The 19,434-nt window shown below is 31.6% G+C and overlaps 3 protein-coding genes and 1 pseudogene across 3 annotated transcripts; 2 read left to right on the plus strand and 2 right to left on the minus strand.

The window, feature by feature from the left end:
* Positions 1-1,686: 1,686 nt before the first annotated feature.
* On the plus strand, positions 1,687-4,540 carry LOC123892158 (AP2-like ethylene-responsive transcription factor At1g79700). The gene is made up of 7 exons (XM_045941982.1): positions 1,687-1,910; positions 2,538-2,620; positions 2,881-2,969; positions 3,462-3,535; positions 3,632-3,682; positions 3,775-3,851; positions 3,969-4,540. The coding sequence occupies exons 1-7, from the start codon at positions 1,687-1,689 to the stop codon at positions 4,538-4,540; spliced, it is 1,170 nt and encodes a 389-aa protein (XP_045797938.1).
* Positions 4,541-5,000: 460 nt separating this feature from the next.
* Positions 5,001-7,231, minus strand: LOC123892159 (annotated as a pseudogene).
* Positions 7,232-7,434: 203 nt separating this feature from the next.
* Positions 7,435-10,119, minus strand: LOC123892420 (pectate lyase-like). Its single transcript, XM_045942203.1, has 3 exons — positions 9,684-10,119; positions 8,474-9,167; positions 7,435-8,339 (listed from the first exon to the last, which is right to left on the minus strand). Exons 1-3 carry the CDS (start codon positions 9,875-9,877, stop codon positions 7,872-7,874), a joined length of 1,356 nt encoding a protein of 451 aa, XP_045798159.1. The 5' UTR covers positions 9,878-10,119; the 3' UTR covers positions 7,435-7,871.
* A 4,466-nt stretch (positions 10,120-14,585) lies between these two features.
* Positions 14,586-18,405, plus strand: LOC123890637 (auxin efflux carrier component 8-like). Its single transcript, XM_045940276.1, has 6 exons — positions 14,586-15,113; positions 15,903-16,086; positions 16,468-16,553; positions 17,140-17,297; positions 18,061-18,137; positions 18,243-18,405. Exons 1-6 carry the CDS (start codon positions 14,606-14,608, stop codon positions 18,307-18,309), a joined length of 1,080 nt encoding a protein of 359 aa, XP_045796232.1. The 5' UTR covers positions 14,586-14,605; the 3' UTR covers positions 18,310-18,405.
* The last annotated feature ends 1,029 nt before the right edge of the window (positions 18,406-19,434 follow it).

Consider the following 19,434-nt stretch of genomic DNA (forward strand, 5'->3'; position numbering starts at 1 on the left):
TGTTTAGTTGTTGAGTCCTACTGGTACTCCTGATCACAACTGTTTATATATATACCACTTAATTTTTAGTTTTACACTATTTGTTATTGAAAAAGCAACAAGCGAAAATATCCAACTAGAAACAAAAATAAACAAAAAATAATTAACAAAAAAAATTATAAATTCTTTTAAGACACGCAACTAGCCAAACCTCCAATACACATAAAATATTAGAACTGTTGTAGGTAAAAAATTCAAATTACTCTATATATTTATAATAAATTTCTACCTTTTTTTTTTCTTCAATTACGTGGGGAACTTGGATAAGTATTATCTTTGACACAAATTTGTTATGTTACCTTTTAAAATAGGGTAATGTTAACTTGTGTCCTAAGGGCACATGTTAAGCTACCTAAAAATAGAAATATAGCATTTAATGATACAAAAAATTTAATGTTTGGATAATTGAATACACCACAAGTACAATAAATTTTTTCCATATTTATCTTCTTAACATGTGCCCTTAAGGGCACAAGTTAACATTCTCCTTTAAAATATCTTCATAAATATATACTATATCTAATCTAATATCTAATATATAGTAAGATGTGATGGAATGCATGTGCCAAACAATTCAAAAAATGCATTGTATATATGGTTACACAATTTGTTTGCCTTTCTTACCTTCAGTATCATTCTAGGATATTTATTTTTTTCTCTGTTTAAAGCATGTAGTATTTTTAATGATAATTTAATTTGAACACGTTATCGGTATAAAATATTTTTACACGCGTATTTGAATTAAATTTGTGATGAATTTCTTATTTCCGTCGCAAATATATATTTTGTGAGTTTTTTTTTTCCTCGCTATGGAAAATGTCAATCAGTGTCGAATTATCCCTGCTTCATTAGAAAATTTTTTTTCCCTGCTTCATTAGAATTACTCCCTTAATAACTCATTGCACATTGTTAGTGACGATATATAATTTACAAATACCGTTGCTAAATATATCACAACTTTATACTACATCTGTCCCTAATTATAAGATAAGATTCTATTTGACAAAATTATACTATTTATTTACCTTGTTTTGATCGTATTTTTTTAATAATATATAAATGTAAATATTAACATATAAGATCTTGTTCAATTTGTTTTGATGAGTATTTTGAAAATATTAAATTTTTATAATTTTTTCTAATAAAAAGTTAAAAATATTAGTGATCAAAATTGTGTATTGACGTACTGCGGTGGTCAAACAGGAGAGGAAACAAGTGGCTAGAAGTTTGATTACTAATTTTCGTATAAGAAAACAAATTCAATTTCATAACACATCATTACATCATAAAAGTGAGGTGTTGACTTAAAATTTGAGCACATCACTGTCACTAAATTTTAATTAAAAGCATGGGAGTATATAAATTTGCATTCTCACTAAAAAAATTAAAAAACTTTTGGACTTTGAGCTGGCAACACAAAATTTCCCATGAAATTATCGTCTCCCTTGTTTTTAACTTCAATCATATTTTTGTGTTTTTAACAATAAATACAAAACAACATAATAATTCCAAACCAACCATGCATGCTATAATTTATTATATAATACATACCTCACACACATTGTATCAAGTTAAGTACTAAGTTGAGAAGAATTAGGAACAAAATTCTACCTAACATTAACAATATCAAATAAACATAAGAAATTAATGGCAATGTTGATAGAAAATGAAGTCATGTGTATGAGAAAGAGTATGGAAGAAAAAGATGTAAAAGGAGCACGTAGTGTTAAGAGAAAAAGAAGAGAACATGCTATTGGACCAATCATAGATGATGATGATAACCACAATAAGAAGATGATAAAAAAACATATTGGTGAAAATTCTACAACTAATACTACAAAGAGAAGCTCAAGATTTCGTGGTGTTAGCAGGTGATTTTAATAAGAAATTTCCTTGTTCTATAGTTTTAAACATAGTTCTAAATATGCATATAAAAAGAAAAATAGTTCTAATTTATGGTTGCGGTTAAATTACAAACTTTGATATTGCAGTAAAATGCAGTTGAAATTACGATTGTGATGTTGTTGCATACAAGTCAGCCTAAGGGTTGCTAATAAAGCAACCAACTTAGGTCTTACATTTTTTAGCCTCGACTCAAACATATTTTTTAAATTAAATTAATAGTATTAATTTTATTACTGTAGCATATTTTAAGGCATTTTTCACTAATAATTACTTTTTCTATTTTTAATTAATTCAATAAACAAAATAATTAAAAGTTCTCACTTCAAATTCTACTTTAGACCTACATATTTGTTGGGTTGGCCGTGATTGCAAAAACTTCTAAAAAAATATATATATTAAGTCCGTTAATATGGTTACATACCACAATTTAAAATTATGTTTTCAATTTCATTATGATAAAAAGAAGGAAAAAAAATTACGGTTTCAAATTGATTTTAGATATCAACTATTTTTTTTTTTTGGTACAAAGGCATAAACATAAACTATTATTGTGTTTATTTTTCTAACAAAATACTTGAACTATATACAAACAGACATAGATGGACTGGTCGATTTGAAGCTCACTTGTGGGACAAACTTTCTTGGAACATAACACAAAAAAAGAAAGGGAAGCAAGGTAGAATTTAATTTCTTTTTTGGTTTTAGCATTTTTTTTTCTATTAATTATATTGTTCCTCATTCATATTTTAACAATACTAACAATTTTTTTAATGTTTATGATCCTTAATTTCCATTTGGAACTTTGGCTGGAATTTTTGACATTGGGACTATTAGTTTATCTTGGTGAGTATCTTGAATATGAAAGCCAAGTTTTTTATTTATTCATTTTATTGGTCAAATATAATAAGATGACAATTTGTGTTTCAAATATTGTAGGGGCTTATGATGAAGAAGAATCTGCTGCAAGAGCATATGATTTAGCTGCACTTAAGTATTGGGGAACATCAACTTTCACTAATTTTCAGGTATGATAACTAGTAACTATGGGATATGCAGATTCACTGTTTTAGACTAAGTACACATGTTGTAATCAATCTTAGCCGTTGATTTGTGATCGGACGATTCCAATTTAAATCTCAGTTTTATTTTGTAAAATGATCAACCGTCGAATGGAAATCAGACAGCCCAGATCTATTACAATGTCCTGCTGTAACTGTGGTTAATCTGATCCCCTAGCTATGAAGTAATGGATTTGGATTCTCTGCAATCAGCAACGATGTAAATTGTGATCGAACGGTTCAAATTTTAATACATATTTTTATTTTATTTCATATTAAAATATCAAGCTTGAAATCTAGATTGTCCGGTTTCAATTCATAGGTCATCGATTTATTGATTGCGTGAATATGCGACATTGTTAGTGCAGGCAATCCAAATCTATGAAATAATTAATAATGAACTGTATAATCTTGATGCAAAATGATTGAATCATCTAATATTCCTTATACTTCCAACAGACATCAGATTATGAGAAAGAGATAGAAATAATGAAAACCATGACCAAAGAGGAGTACTTGGCCACATTAAGAAGGTAAACACTAAATACTAAAAGTTTGTGATTGCAGCTAATAATTTTGGCTAAAATTTCATGAATATATAACATATTTTTAAAATTCAAATTTTACAGAAAGAGCAGTGGTTTTTCAAGAGGTGTCTCAAAGTATAGAGGTGTTGCAAGGTGACAAATATTTCTAATATACAACAATGATTGTCTTGTGAATTCTTGCTGATGAACATAAATCACTAAAATATTTGGTGAATATTTTTCAGGCATCACCATAATGGTAGATGGGAAGCAAGGATAGGAAGAGTTTTTGGAAACAAATATCTTTATCTAGGAACATATAGTAAGTTAAATCTTCACATGCCATCATGGTTTATCACTCATTTTAATTCATCAGAAAAAATGGCATGTCGATATTGTTAGGCTGAATATATACTCACCCGGGCTCGAATCAATATAGGTACACAGGAGGAAGCTGCGCGTGCTTATGACATAGCTGCAATTGAATACAGAGGAATTCATGCTGTAACCAACTTTGAATTAAGCAGTTACATAAAATGGTTAAAGCCAGAAAGTGACAAAGAAGAAAAACATGAATCACAAGCATTACCAAATGAGTCACAAACAATGGAATCTCCAAATAACTCTACTCTATTACAAGAGTCAAAGTTATTAGCCCTTCAAAAGAGCTTTTTCATTCCAAATTGCATTAATTCCAATGAAAAGCAAGATTCTTCATCTTCATTTGAAAACAAAAACTATCATTTCTTGAGCAACAAGTCAACTTCTCCAACAGCGCTTAGTCTTCTCCTTCGGTCTTCGTTATTTAGAGAATTACTTGAAAAGAATTCAAATGTATCCGAGGATGAAGTCACCAGCGAGCATCATCAACAACAACAGCAAATAGCTAGTGATGATGAACTATGTGGAACCTTCTATGATGGTATTGACAATATCTCATTTGACTTTGATCCCAATATATGCAACATAGAATTGCAAGAAAGAGATTTGAATTCAATATTTTGTACATAAGTGTCTTGTTTAGATTTCAATTTTGGACAAGAGAATAATGATAGTTTTTAAAAGAACATGCTTGATGCTACAATGTGTATATGGAAATCATGGTATGTAAAAGGAATATCTAGTGTCATCTAATTTTAAATCCTCTAATGATTTATTCATGTTTTAATTTGCATCTCGTTACTTATATAGGCAAAATTACTTATACATAGTAAAGACTGGCCAAGTATTGTTTCCACCAGGAATCGAACTTGGGTTCTCCCGAACAATTCGTCCTGGAGGGGGCTCATTAACGACTTGAGTCTAATGTCTTGGTTTTTTTCAAACAACCTTTTACTTCATTTCATAATATTTCAGACTAACAATAACAAAACTACATAAAAATCACACTCTTACTAGAGACAATTACAACAACAGAAAGAAACTAACACAAATGAGAACCACAAATACAGAGAGGCCTTTTCCTTTCAACTCACAAGACCCTCTCAAGCCATTCAAGTACTTGTAGGCTGAAAGTGCTTCCTAATGCCACTCCAGCAACAAGACCAACTATAAACCCAATAAGCACTATTTTCCACCCAAATTCAAAGAAAGATTCTGATTCATGGACCCTTTCAAAGGTAGAAGGTGTAAAAGGTGAAGGTTCTGAATGATCTATAGTACACTTCTTCAACAACTGATCCCCACATAAACCTTGGTTACCCTCAAAGGAATTACCTTGGAATGTTGCAAACTGCTTATGCTGAGGTATAGGACCTGACAGAATGTTGAATGACACATTAAAGAACTCCAAAAAGGTAAGTTGTGTCAACTGTTGAGGAAGATTCCCTAAAAAACTGTTGAGAGAAAGGTCCGATGCTTCGAGGTTTGAAAGCTTTCCTAAGGAAGAAGGAATGTGGCCAGTAAGGATGTTATTTGACAAGTTGAGAAAAACAAGATCCTTCAAGTCACCTATGACTTGTGGTATCTCTCCACTTATTTTGTTGCTTGAAATATCAATGGCTATCAAGCTGTAATAAAACTTTTGAAGATTCATATAAACCATGACTAGCCCTTTGTTTGACATTGTGAACGAATAAGAATTATCTATTGTCCAATATTCTTCTGACTTGTGCAACCTCAAGTAAACTACCTCTTGCTCGTACTGTAATTGACTTGTGTTGGAAGTTTTCATTGCTTTCCAACTTTGGATCATTTATGATGGAAAATTGCCAGAGAACTCATTGTGAGAAAGATCAATGATGTGAAGCTTGGGAAATTTGCATGTCATGTTGCCATAGCACCTAATGTCTCCATGAAATTGGTTGTTACTTAAAGACAATACCTTCAAAGTACTTTAGCCTTCTGTTGTTGACTAATGTCCTTGGCAATGGACCATGCAAATTGTTGTTGCTGAGATCAATCATCTGAAGGTTGTTTTCCATTTGGTATGTTTGAGGAATGAGGCCAGACAATTTGTTCCCTTTTAGCATAAGAACTTCTAGAGATCGACTGGAGTTCCCTAGACACGAGAGAACATTGCCGCTTAAGTTGTTGTACGATAATTCAAGATGCACAAGTGATTTGAGATTGCATATGGATGGAAATATTTCTCCTGTCAGTGAACTGTAGGAAACATCTAAGATTTGTAGACTTGCTTTTTTCCATAACCAATTGGGTAGCGATGTTATATTGTTGTTTGACAACATAAGACATTTGAGTATCTCTTGTAAATGTTGGAATCTCAACTAAATTGCATGAAGCTAATTGTACTACTTGAATTTGAGAACCAGGCATAAGGGAAGAGTTTTTCCCACTGTACAATGACAGTTTGTTGTATGATAAATTAAGAAAAACTAGCTTTTTGAGCTTTAGAAACATGTCAAGATCTATCTTTCCATGCAAAAAGTTAGAGTGTATGTTCAAGAAAACCAAATTTGGCCAAGATGGAATTTCACCCTTTATATTACTATTGATTGCATTTAGTACTTCTAGTTGGGTGAGATTTGCAAAAGATAATGGGATGTCACTGCCAATATTGACCGAGGATATATCCAAGGAAATTAGTGATGAGAGCTTACCAATCCATGAGATGGTATCAGCAGTAAAATCATTGAAACCAACATTCAAGATGCTTAGTTTGGTAAGATTTGCCAGGGATGCAGAAGGGTCGCCCCTAAATTTGTTATCTTTAAGGCTTATCTGCATGAGTTGTGTGAGGTTGCCAAGCGACGAAGGAATATACCCGAAAAAATTGCAATATGGAATTGATAGGACCTTTAAAGAACTAAGTTTTCCGATGGATACTGGCAGTGTACCGTAGAAACCTGTCTGATCAAGTACTAACTTGGTTAGTGAACTAGACTGAAACTCAGGCAACCTACCTTTGAGATTTGGATTATATCTCAAATCCAAAACTTTCAAGTTTGGAAGATCAAATACTCTAACGGGAAATTCACTGTACAATTCAGAATTGTAAAGAGATAGTGTTTTCAACGACGTTAGATTTGTGAGTGTGTTTGGTAAAGAATATGAAATAGTCACATAACTAAGTAGAAGTGTCTCAAGTTTTGTTGAGTTTTGAATTATGCTTCTGAGACCGGACAACTTGAGTTGCAACAAATTGAATGCACTACCTTTAGGACTCATGATAGCTCTAAAGCCTAGATCAAGAGACAACAACTTCGACAAATGTGAAACTTGTGGTGGAATTTCTCCAGGAAAAAAAAATCAAATTCCTAATTAAAATACTTTTATTATTTTTAAAAATATTTTGAGTAAATTACATCCTCTCTCCTGTTATTTTCAAACACACCTTAATTCTCACTCGTGCAAGACCCCCTTCTAGACCCGGCTACCCAAGAGCCAGCCATATATAACGGTTGATAAAATTATTTATCCATTTTTATAATATTAATTATTTAATATTGTAGTAAATTTTCTTTTTTCGATAATACTCCCTCCATATATTGTAGTAAACTTTGAAAACGCAACAAATAAAATAAAAACAATATTTTTGCGACAATTAATTAAAAAGAGAGAGGAAGCACTTTCTAGAAAACATTTTTTTAAACAAGGAAATAAAAATTAATTTCATTCCATTCCATTTCATTATTAACATCAATGGAAGACATGCATCCTCTAAAATCAAAGTTAAAGAAATAAAATTCCTAACCATTGTGTCCTTATTTCTTCCTTCATATGTACTTAATATATTTAGTTTAAATATAAACTAAATATATAAAAAGTCAAAATATATTTGATTCAATTTTAAAGGAAATACATTTTGACTTTTGTTTATATTTAATATATGATCGAGAATGAGTAAGTACAACAATTAATTTATATATTATTAATATCCTTTCTAGCAAGGTCTGCCCACAATGCAATTGAGTGCCCCAGCAAACCTTGTAAGCCTATTAGCTTCTCTACCATGTCTTGGTTTCATCAAATATCCTTTTTTGAATGGAAGATTCTTAATAGGAGAACCAGATTGAACAAATTGAGCACCATTCATGAAAAAATCATCTTGTGATGTCCATTGCCATTTTGACCAAACATCTTGTGATGCATAATCTCTATGTGTAACTATTTTTGCAGCATTGTTGTCAGGTGCAATGAAACGGTTTCCTTGACTAAGAATTGTTGGTCCTGAACTACCACCAATTGCATACATAATCCAATGTGTGTAATCATTGTTCAAAACATGTACAAATCCCCATCTACACCTTGGCATTCTTTGGATTAATCCTTGTCCAAAATGGTTGAATGCAACTGTAATTTGCATTATCTTGTCATCTTTAAATGTATCACTAGCTCCAAACAACATCACCTGAAATGTTCGTAAACGAAGTGACAAGTACCGTTAAAACTCACACACGACTGTAAGGATTTGGGTTTTGACCGAATTCGTAAGAGTAAAAATCAATGTGAAAGCTATGAAGAATAAAAATGAATTATACTTACATCATTATGTTTGGTCAAGTGGCAATTTGATATTGTGACTGCAGTAGAGCCATAAATAACATCAACAAGACCATCCTCACAGTTAGATAAGGAAAGATGATCAATCCAGATGTTTGATGAACCATAGATAGAGATAGCATCGCCATCGCTCCTTGTTCTAAGTCCAACGTGATCAAAAGAATCTCTAATCATACCACCATTCCTAGACTTAATGTTCTTTATGCGAAGACCGTGAATGATGACATTGTTCACAAACTGCAAAGTAATACCAGCGCCGTCCCTAATTTGCACATTGGCTCCACGACCATCGATGGTCTTGTCAGATGAAACTAACAATTCTTGTTTCAATGTAATAACCATGTTACGTTGGAAAATGATCCAAAGTGGTCCCTTTTGAACGACACCAAATCGGAGAGTGCCAGGTTTTGGGTTCACCATATCATTGTCGGATGGATCGGTGACAACATAGTACTTACCACCAAGTCCTCCTACGGCCTTTCTACCAAAACCTTTTCCACATTTGGCTAACAATTGACGGTTTTGGGCCCAATCTCTTCTACACCTCCAACAACGGTCAATTGGATTGGTGGCTAGGCATCTTCTACCGCGATGACCGCCTCTTCCACCTCTAGCTTGTATTAGTTCCCTCCTTGTGCTATTTAAAGACACCTCTTCCATTGCCTCTTGCATTGCCCTAAGTACAAATCAATCAAATATTTGTGAGATTAATCAATTCACCAAAATTCACAAAAGTCATAATGATAAAACTCGCTCGGTTATTACTCGACGGGCTAGAAAACTATAGAAGATTCAGGTAACTTCTATGACTTTAATCCACTAATTGTACCGGAAAAACAAAATTATATTTTTTCCTCTTTCTTATAAGACAAATTATATCATGTTATTTAAGAGTAGAACAAGATTCTAATCAAGGTTGAAAAATATCCCTTTTTTATGAATTTTTCACATGGTAGAAAATTTACATTGTATGTGTGTGTTTTTAAACTCGAATCATCTGCATCCGTCCAATCCATTCAACCAAATCTCAAACGTTTGATCAAGTTTATACAATCCAAATCCAATAGTTGAGATTTGGTTATATCAATTGGACGATTATAGAAAATTCGAGTTTCTCCTATAACACACAAGTACAAACACAAAAATAATGTATAGTTGAATTATATAACAAGAGAAGAGTTATAGTGAGTACTTGTGAACATGTAGATTGAGATCACTTGTAATGTTTTCAGGATTGGGCACATAGGACTTAAGAGCAATTTCGTGAGCTAAATGGGCTTGTTCTTTAAGATAATCATCAAACTCAGCAATACCTGCCTCAAGACATGGAATAGTAATGGCAAAAACCAAGAAAATAAAGGCAATCTTACTTCCAAATCCAGCCATTATTATTCCAATGCCTGAATATATATATTTTGATTTTCTTTTTTATTGTTGGTTTTGCATGGGTCACTCTTTTTTTTGGGTTTTTAAGACAAGGATCACTTGATTAAAAAAAAAAAAAAAGACAAGGGATCACTAAGGTCTATAGATTAAGTAAATTAATTGACCTTAGCTTACCAATGCCGATTAAAACCAAAAAATACAAATTTATTGGGGTGACATCATATTGCTAGAGAAGGTGAGTTTTAATGCAATAACTTGCATGCTTTAAATAATGATTAGAGTAAAAGTTGTAGTTCTATATTTAGAAGCATATGAAGTGGATAACCGTTCTATTTTCTTAGGCTATTTTTTGCTCCATTTAATCTTGCTTAAGAAAAGGATCTCAAACAAATAAAATTAGGTTGAGAAAAGCAATGACTATGAATCTATCCACTTGGCCAAAACCTTCCCATACTTTTTATTTTTGGTAAAAAAAAAACCTTCTCATACTATTATGACTATTTTTTCTTTGGTTAAAAAACTGTAGTACAAAGTCAATGACAATTGGTCAAAACTTGCCAAATTTGGCCATACTTTTTAGTCACCCAATTTCAATCCCTTAGATTCCAATCTCCATCAGCCCAAAATTTTTATACTTCACCTTAATAACATGATTTTATTTTTGCACATGAATTTTATAAGTCACCTTAATCCCTATGAATTTAAATTAGCTCAATAATCGAATCAATAGTAACCTCATTATGGTTAAAAATAAAACAGTTTTGAGTCAACCAAATAATTCAAATTACTGTCAATCAAATAATTTGAAAACAATCTTTAGGTTTCAAAAATTGGACCTATAACCCGCTAAATTGGCAAACCCATGGGTAATCACCTTATTTGATAAAGTACTCGACGACACTCCTAACCAATATATAATAATACCACATCACACCTTGTGGGAAACAACACATTCAAAAAAGAGATGTAATAGAGATTCATCAATACCACAACCGATGTAACTATATTGAAAATCATTTTGCAAAATCCCTCACTTGAAAATATTATCATTCGTCGAAAAACACATATTTAATTGAACTGCATTATTTCAAACAATGACATCATGTTGGGTCTTGAGGGGGTCCGCGGGATCATCACATCGGGCCTTGAACAATTATATAAGTGAGTTGAACACCACACTTTAACCCAAAACCTTAAGGTGGGTTAATGGATCCTCTCACTTATAAACCATTCAACATTCACTGTTTCATCTGATGTGGGACTCAACTCAAACTTGAAATACCAATTAACATCTCCCTCTCAAGTGTGAGTCCATCCATTACTTTATGGGCATGCTCCCCCTCGAACGGAAGCTTTTTCATCCACTTGTACCGCCGTTGTGTGCCATCAACGGGACACGCCGCCTGAACACCCTGTCAGGAAGACTTTCGACACAAGGAGCCGGATCAACAACCATCGGCTCTAATACCACTGTTGGGTCTTGAGGGGGCCTGGGGGATCATCACATCGGGCCTTGAACAATTATATAAGTGAGTTGGACACCACACTTTAACCCAAAACCTTAAGGTGGGTTAATGGATCCTCTCACTTATAAACCATTCAATATTCACTGTTTCATCCGATGTGGGACTCAACTCACACTTGAAATACCAACACATCAATATCCAAAATATGACCAATAGATACTTCCCTTGAGTGAGAATCATATATGCTTTCTTTGACTGTGTACCTGTCCACCATATATATCACCCCCCCTCCAAGTTCACTGTGAGACACATTAGGTTGTAAAAAAATATTATCTAAAAGAGTTAATAAAAAGAATCTTATGGGATATTAGTCATGCAATAAGTCTTTTTCCAAGCAAATAACGATCTCCTCCATCAACACCCCAACCCCTTCAAAACATCACTTACGTCGTCACTCCCCTAGAGAAATCATTTAAAAAGATAAAAGATACATACGGGGGGCTTAAAAAGGAAATATTATAAACAACAAATTAAAATTAAATATGATTTTTTTTAGTTTTGGTGGTTAAAAAAATCATATTTAATTCATCTTTCGTTAAAAAAATTAAATCTAAATTTTTGTGCAAGAGATTCTTATAATGTTGTAAACATGAATACACATGATTTAACTTAAAAGTAAGGACTAAAAGTTGTGACGAAAAATATTATATATTTAATTACTTTTAACTTATCCATAATAAATTAATAATGTATAACTAATCATTGAATCAAAACCTTGTTTACTTTCACTATGAGACACATGTAAAGTCGTTAAAAAGGACTACCCAACCCGTTTAGGGCCAACCATAATGGACTTCAAGTTTTATTGTGTCGGCCTAAAAAGTCTAATTAAAATATGGGCTCTAAAAATGCAACCCGAGTCTAACCCTATTCGGGTTGCGAGCTAAAAGGGCAGGCCCATGCATATTTATTTTATTTTTTAAAAACTACTATATAAAATGGTCACCATAAGCATAGCTTAATTGGTAGAAATATTACATTTTATATGTAAGGTTGATGTTCGAATTCGGGATCTTACATTTATTCATCTTAAGAGAGATTAAAATTTATTAAACTAAAAAAATTAAAAAAAAAAAAAACACTACAATATGAATCAATAGTTAAAATTGAACATAAATTTTTGTGTTTATCTCTTTCCAAAAACAAAAATCTTCATTTCTTTTGAGAAATTGACACGACCTACATGTTAATCTTAATCTTGCGACTATCATTGGAATATAATATCTCTCATAGGTTGAGTTTCAAGATTCTTTATAAAGAAAACCTAAAGAAAGAGATGATTGGTCTTTTATGGCAAAAAATCACATTTTTGAAAGCAAATTCCCTACTTGGAACAGTTGTTCTCACGCTTTTGACCAAAATTAGAAAGTATTCTTCTTCACACACTTCTTTTCTCGGTTCTTTGTTACTTAACTCACAATTAACATATTCTTCCTTCATAGCAATTTTGAAAAGGTGATCTTTATTCATTTTCATTAAGAAAAGAAAAATAATTATTTTGTAATATGCATTAAAATTAAAAGCGAATTAATTATATAATGACTTTTAATAATATTTGGATCATCATGTTGGTCTTAATCTAGGCTTGCTTTTGCTAAAGAACCTATGTACCGAAAGAATGACAACAAGAAAATTGGAATATATCTTTTGTAGCCTATGGACTTTAATACACTCACTTTATTTATTGTTTATTACTAATAAACTCCTTTTTTTAATCATCACATAATTATCAAATCATTACATATCCACCAACACGTCATAAGATTTCATTACAAAGTGGAGTAATTTTTTATTTTATTTTTTTGGTAAGAAAGTGGAGTAATTTATAAGTATAACAAACATGCGGTTAATAATATCAAAAATAAAAAACAAGCATGCGCGCGGTTAATAGTTAGTTTAAAGAGATATTTAATGAAACTATAGTTTAATGAGCATGTTGAAAGATAAGATCCAAAATATAAGGGGAAAAGTAAAAGCTTAAATTAGCAATCCAATATTGTATATACAAGCCTTTTCTTCTCTTTCTTTAGCCTCAACAAAGCTTAATTAAAGGTTTCTTATTTGAATAAACACTATTTTGTGGTGACTTTGGTTCAAATCGAGAGTTCTTTATTGGACAAAAAAAAGTTGAGAGTTCAGTTCATTATAAACTCTCTATGAGGGTGATGGTTTTCTCCTATGGATTTATTTATGTATTAAAAGTTATATATTGTTGCGAGATGATATGAATATACGTATATAAGTGAGATAATCATGATCTTATATGTTAGTTTTGTAGGGTTGAGTGAGGTTGAACTCTCAATTATAAGATGGTATTAGATCCTCATCCAAGATCCGATAGGCCACTTGGTATCAGGTTTCTGATCTGGTCACGCACTATTTATATTTGCGCACTCAGCCTAATAGTGCTGGACGCAAGAGGTGTGTTAAGAGTCTCACATCGATTGTAAGAATGGCTTGAATACACATTATGTTTATAAGTGAGACAATCCTCACCTTATAAAACAGTTTTGTAGGGTTAAGTTAGACTCAACTCCAAATTCTAAGAGTATATGTATATCGTAATTTAATTTTTTAACAATAAAAAAAATCACTTATTTGAATAGATCCCCGGAAAAAAAAATGAAAAATCTTAATTAAAGCAGGCTCTAGTTTAGGGTGAGAAAATGTCTCTTGCGGTCTACGGCATACCAAATGTTTAAAAATTGTTTGAAATTTTGACAATGATTGGTGCCATTTTTCGTAAGTAGAAACTTATAATATTAGTCATCCTCACAATTAAGACGATGACTTGATCAATATCACTTTAGCAAAACAAAAAAATTAACATTTCGAAAAGATATAGAGTATCGTGAACTTCTACTTAAATGTGGCGGCATTGGTTTTTGTTAAAGTTTTTAATAATTTTCAAGCATCAGTCAACAGATAGTGGCCTCAACATAAAAAAATAAAAAATAAAAAAAATAAAAAGAAGAAAATTTTTTTTGAGGTGTCCGCAGCAACATCACAATTTTAAATACATTTTATCACAATATAAAAGTTTGCAGCGTAACTTCAAGTGCAATTTAAAAATATGTGTAAAAAAAATCCTTGTCATTAATGTATTATTATTCAACTCCAAATTAAAAGTACCCTAAAAAGCATGTAAGACACCTTAATAAACAGTAGGGTGATCCTAAATGTTTCAACATCTAGCCACAACATGATTTCCTTAGCCAATGTTTATCATGTAGTGACAACAACTGTCCCATTATATGTAACAATGATTCTAGCTTATGTCTCATTGAAATGGTTTAAGATATTCACACAAGAACAATGTTCAGGAATAAACAAATTTGTAGCAAAATTCTCAATACCCCTTTTGTCATTTCAAGTCATTTCTTCAAACAATCTCTACAAAATGAGCTTAAAACTCATGTATGCTGATTTCATTCAGAAAATTCTTGCATTTGTTCTTTTAACCGCAATCGTTAAGATCAGTGGTAAAGGTGGTTTGAAATGGATTATAACTGGTTTTTCATTATCAACACTTCCTAATACTTTGATTCTTGGAATTCCATTGTTAAAAGCTATGTATAAAGATGAAGCTGTTGTTCTGTTAGCTCAGATTGTTTTCTTGCAGAGTATGATTTGGTACAATTTGCTTTTGTTTCTTTATGAGTTTGATGCTGCCAAGAACATTCTATCGGCACCTCCATCACAAAGCACAGGTACAAATAACAACAAAGAAAATAATTCTTATCTATCTCACAATATATGTATATGGATTTTGTTTGTTGTCTTAGCCCTCTGATTCTCTAAAGAAGAGATCGTGATAATCCAAAATTTGATTGATAGGTAAATAAAATTTAACTAAAAATTGTTCTAATCGGAATTCTAACTCGGGTTCTCAAATGATTTTGTGTCATTTTCAGGTTTTTTTCCTTTCTCATTTGTCATTTTCTCTATAGCAAAAAACTTTCTAAAGTGAAAAAGAGCATTTATATATTTGAGATTGGATTTAGCCTCTATTTATTTTTATTCAATCATGTAAGAAAATTTAAAATATGATCAATTAATCTTGGTCAGCCAAATAAAGTAATTTAAACAATCCATGTGGGGACAGAACATATATATTTTAACTGTCTAGACTAGATGCACTTTTATATCTTAATTTATATCTTTTATATTTTAATTTTTAACTGTCTAGATTAGTACAATTTTTTATGATAGTTTATTTATATCTTAGTTTTTCAGAAACATACAAGTTATAAACTAACCTTGGTCTATATCATATCAAATCCATGCTTCATCATGGTATGGTAGTATTAGTACGTACAAATTTTGGATAATAGTGTACAAAGTTATGTTGTCATTCCTAAATTTTAAATAGTGGTCTTAACCCGATTGCAATCGCAAACGCAATTGCGGTTTGCATGAGTCGTGTTTTATTCACATTTAGTTGTACCTGCAATTTAAAATCATGCTTCTTATATCTAGTTCTTGATATCTATTTAAAGGAGGAGAATCGGAGACGTCCACTAGTGAAACAGAATTAAAAAGAGAAGAGGATGGAGAACAGGTTGAAACAAAAAGGAAAATGAAGATCTTTCCCATTCTTGTCACAGTGGGGAAGAAGTTAATCAGAAATCCAAATACTTTTGCATCTTTAATAGGCATCATTTGGTCAAGCATACACTTCAGGTGATTATTGCATGTGTATTTATTTATATACAATATGGTATAATTCTTTGTATATTCATCCAAAGTAGATTTGTTGGGGATTCAGGAGAAACGAGTTAAATGTTGCGTCTTCCTCTCTTGTGATTTTAAAGCATTTGGCTCGTTGTTTCTCCCCAACTCCCTCAGACTCCCCAACAGATTTCACCATCTAGATATTTCTGAGATATTTTTCGAATTAATATTACAAATAAAATGGGATAACAGTGTGATTGGATTGAAGTATACGTAAAATAATAAGATTATAGTCTTAGCACATAGAAGTTAGCCTCTCTGTATATATAATTTCATTATGATCATAAAGAGATCATTATAAGTATGACTATAAATAATAAACTTTTGCAGGTGGGGATTACATATGCCTCAGGTGGTTAATCACTCAATAGAACTATTGGCCAATGGAGGTCTTGGTATGGCAATGTTCAGCTTAGGTATGTTACATATAAATTACTGAGTTTCTTTCCTTGTAATGTATTTATGAAAATAAAGATTTAAAGTTACTCCCTCTGATGTAACTTATATATGAACCGGATAATCAGATAATCAGGTATTTAATAAACATGAAAAAGAAATCTTTGCATATATATATATATATATATATATAGGGTCATGCTAAACAGTGCCCCCGGGGCACTTGTTAAGCATACCTAAAAAGGAAATAAAAAATAAAATTTATATTGAAAAGACAACTTTTTGTACTTTTGAGTCATTGAATGCACGCATTTCGAGATAGAATTTCTATTTTAAGATGCTTAACCAGTGCCCCGGGGGCACTGTTTAGCATTTTCCATATATATATATATATAAAATCGGAAGGAGTATGTATTTGTGTTTACGGTTATACTCAATGAAAATCTACTATTTGCATATCTTTCTATTTTTGTAATTGTATTTTAAAATTAATAGTGTGATGATATATTAAAACATATCAGCTTCAATAATTAAATAATCATATCCAAATTCAAGAATTGCATTAAAAGGTCTTTTTGTGCTTGTTGATGGACATGAATTTATCAGGTTTGTTTATGGCATCACAGTCAAGTATCATAGCATGTGGGGCAAGGAATACAATGGTTGCAATTGGACTGAAAGTTGTTGTAGGGCCTGCTCTAATGGCTTTGGCATCCATTGTCATTGGATTAAGAAACACATTGTTTAAAGTTGCAGTAGTTCAGGTGTGACATCTTTTCTTTTTCTTTTTTGTACTACTTTTCAGGTCATTTATTTAAAGTTAAATGTACTACTAAATAGCCTTAAGTGATTAAGCTAACTGATTAATCAATTTCAATTAAGGTTGAATCGACCCGTAACATCCAATGCCTAACTAGAATAATTACAGTATTGTCTAAAATTTACTTCTGCCAAACTTCGAGTTATTAAGAGTTTATTCTCCTGAAAATTGGTGTGTTACCACACAAAAAAAAAAAAACTAAATATCAGCAATAGAGTGCACTCACGCAATTGACAATTTTAATTGTTGACTTTGATCAGACGGTTTATATAATAAAATTTACACAATTGACAATCTCAGTCGTTAATTTTAACCAGACAACTTATATAATATTAGAGATGGTTCATGGTTAGGCTCAATTGGTGATGGATGATAAGTACTTAATGAACCTTGGTTAAGATCAAACATTGATCATGGACCAATCTTTAGCTAGAATTTATTTACTTTCCGACTAAAATTCATATTATTAAGATTTTCTTTTCCCCGTTAATCAGGAGGTTAAAACAAAAAAAAAATAGATTGTATGCAGCGCATCACACATCACACATTGACAATCTCAGTTGGAATATTGTTTTTATTAGAAAACTTATATAATACAATGTATGTCGAAAACTTGTAATATGAACCATTTGATCTTAATCCAACAATTCCATAGTATGACTTTTAGATTCCCTAAATATTAAATGTATGATATTTGCATGTGGCAGGCAGCTCTACCACAAGGAATTGTTCCTTTTGTTTTTGCTAAAGAATATAATGTCCATCCATCAATCTTAAGCACTGCGTAAGTAGTAATTAATATCAAAGCATCTCTTTCATAAACTTTGAATACATATATTAATAATATCTTACTTAACATTTGATATGCTGTTGTTATTTTTTGTTACAGGATCTTGTTAGGAATGCTCATTGCCTTGCCAGTTGAATTGGCTTTCTACTTCCTCTTAGCACTTTGAAGGGTTAATCTCATGTGTGTGTTAAATAGTTACTACATTTGTTGGAAAATATAACACTTCACACAGTTGTAAATTACAGAGTATTATTGCTACTAAAAAAAATTACAGTGTTGATTTATTTATGCTAAGAAAATATGATATCACCCCATTAGTTAATGTTGTATTGAGTAATTCCTGCATAGTCCACTCACAATACTGAAGACAATTATTATTTTGCCACACGTTCATAATAAATGGAAGAAAAAAAATTCAAAAGAAAAATAATTTAATCAGTTTTTTTTTTGTTCACAATTTCAAATTTGATCTAATCTCAGTTTTAAATTTAAAATTAAATCTAATTCTTGTCCAAAACTAAAATATTAAGTGATAAATTCTTGTCCCAATCTAATTAAATCTAGTTGAAATAAAATATTAAATGATAAATTTTGTCTGAAACATCGACAGTATATAGCCCCTTGTTGATGGTGATTGTAGGGGAAAGTCTTATTGGGACGACATTGTCCGACGTTGCAAGCTCACAACATTGATTTTTTTTTTTTTTTCTTTCTTTTTGGGTGTTAACCTTCTGTTCCTTAAGGGAACGGAGTCCTATTAATTCGAAATTCGGTCGCAACGTAAGTCAAATTTGGTAAAAAACATATTTCATCCATAAATTGATTTCAAGTTCTTCTAAACAATATGACTTTGATGAAGATCATTATAACCATTTGAACCTGATGTCTTGTTTAGCGTTGATTCTCTTTTGTGAACCTATGGTATAATCAGGTGACTCATTGTCAATGTATAAACCCAATTTAAATTGGGCCATAGACACCTCCTAAAAGATTCTTTCTTTCCGCACCCCCAAGTCTCCAACACGCCCTCCGGTCTTCCAGTTCTACTCCCTTGCAACGTAAGATGTGAGTGTGTAAATAGCAGAAACTAGGAAAAAATAGTTCGTATTCTAGAATGCAAATCGTATAAAATCTAATATTTTTGTATATCTTCATCTTCCTTCGCTCCCCTATTTTATAAGGTTCGCATTCCATAATACAATCTGCTTTTTTTTATTTCCGCCTCCTAGATTCGCTATTTTTGAACGAAGACTTCCAAGAGACGCGGGAAGAAGTAGTCATCCTAAAATTG

This window comes from Trifolium pratense, linkage group LG6, assembly GCF_020283565.1.
Source record: "Trifolium pratense cultivar HEN17-A07 linkage group LG6, ARS_RC_1.1, whole genome shotgun sequence".
Taxonomy (NCBI): domain Eukaryota; kingdom Viridiplantae; phylum Streptophyta; class Magnoliopsida; order Fabales; family Fabaceae; genus Trifolium; species Trifolium pratense.

Bases quoted from the DNA above. Each gene is read 5' to 3' on its own strand.
- LOC123890637 (XM_045940276.1), top strand. From the start codon at position 14,606: ATGATTTCCTTAGCCAATGTTTATCATGTAGTGACAACAACTGTCCCA. The intron at 16,087-16,467 runs GTGATTATTGCA...AAACTTTTGCAG, and splicing joins TGGTCAAGCATACACTTCAG to GTGGGGATTACATATGCCTC. The intron at 16,554-17,139 runs GTATGTTACATA...TGAATTTATCAG, and splicing joins TATGGCAATGTTCAGCTTAG to GTTTGTTTATGGCATCACAG.
- LOC123892420 (XM_045942203.1), bottom strand. From the start codon at position 9,877: ATGGCTGGATTTGGAAGTAAGATTGCCTTTATTTTCTTGGTTTTTGCC. The intron at 9,168-9,683 runs GTACTCACTATA...ATTTGTACTTAG, and splicing joins CTCAATCTACATGTTCACAA to GGCAATGCAAGAGGCAATGG. The intron at 8,340-8,473 runs GTAAGTATAATT...CGAACATTTCAG, and splicing joins ACTTGACCAAACATAATGAT to GTGATGTTGTTTGGAGCTAG.
- LOC123892158 (XM_045941982.1), top strand. From the start codon at position 1,687: ATGGCAATGTTGATAGAAAATGAAGTCATGTGTATGAGAAAGAGTATG. The intron at 2,970-3,461 runs GTATGATAACTA...TACTTCCAACAG, and splicing joins CAACTTTCACTAATTTTCAG to ACATCAGATTATGAGAAAGA. The intron at 3,536-3,631 runs GTAAACACTAAA...CAAATTTTACAG, and splicing joins TACTTGGCCACATTAAGAAG to AAAGAGCAGTGGTTTTTCAA.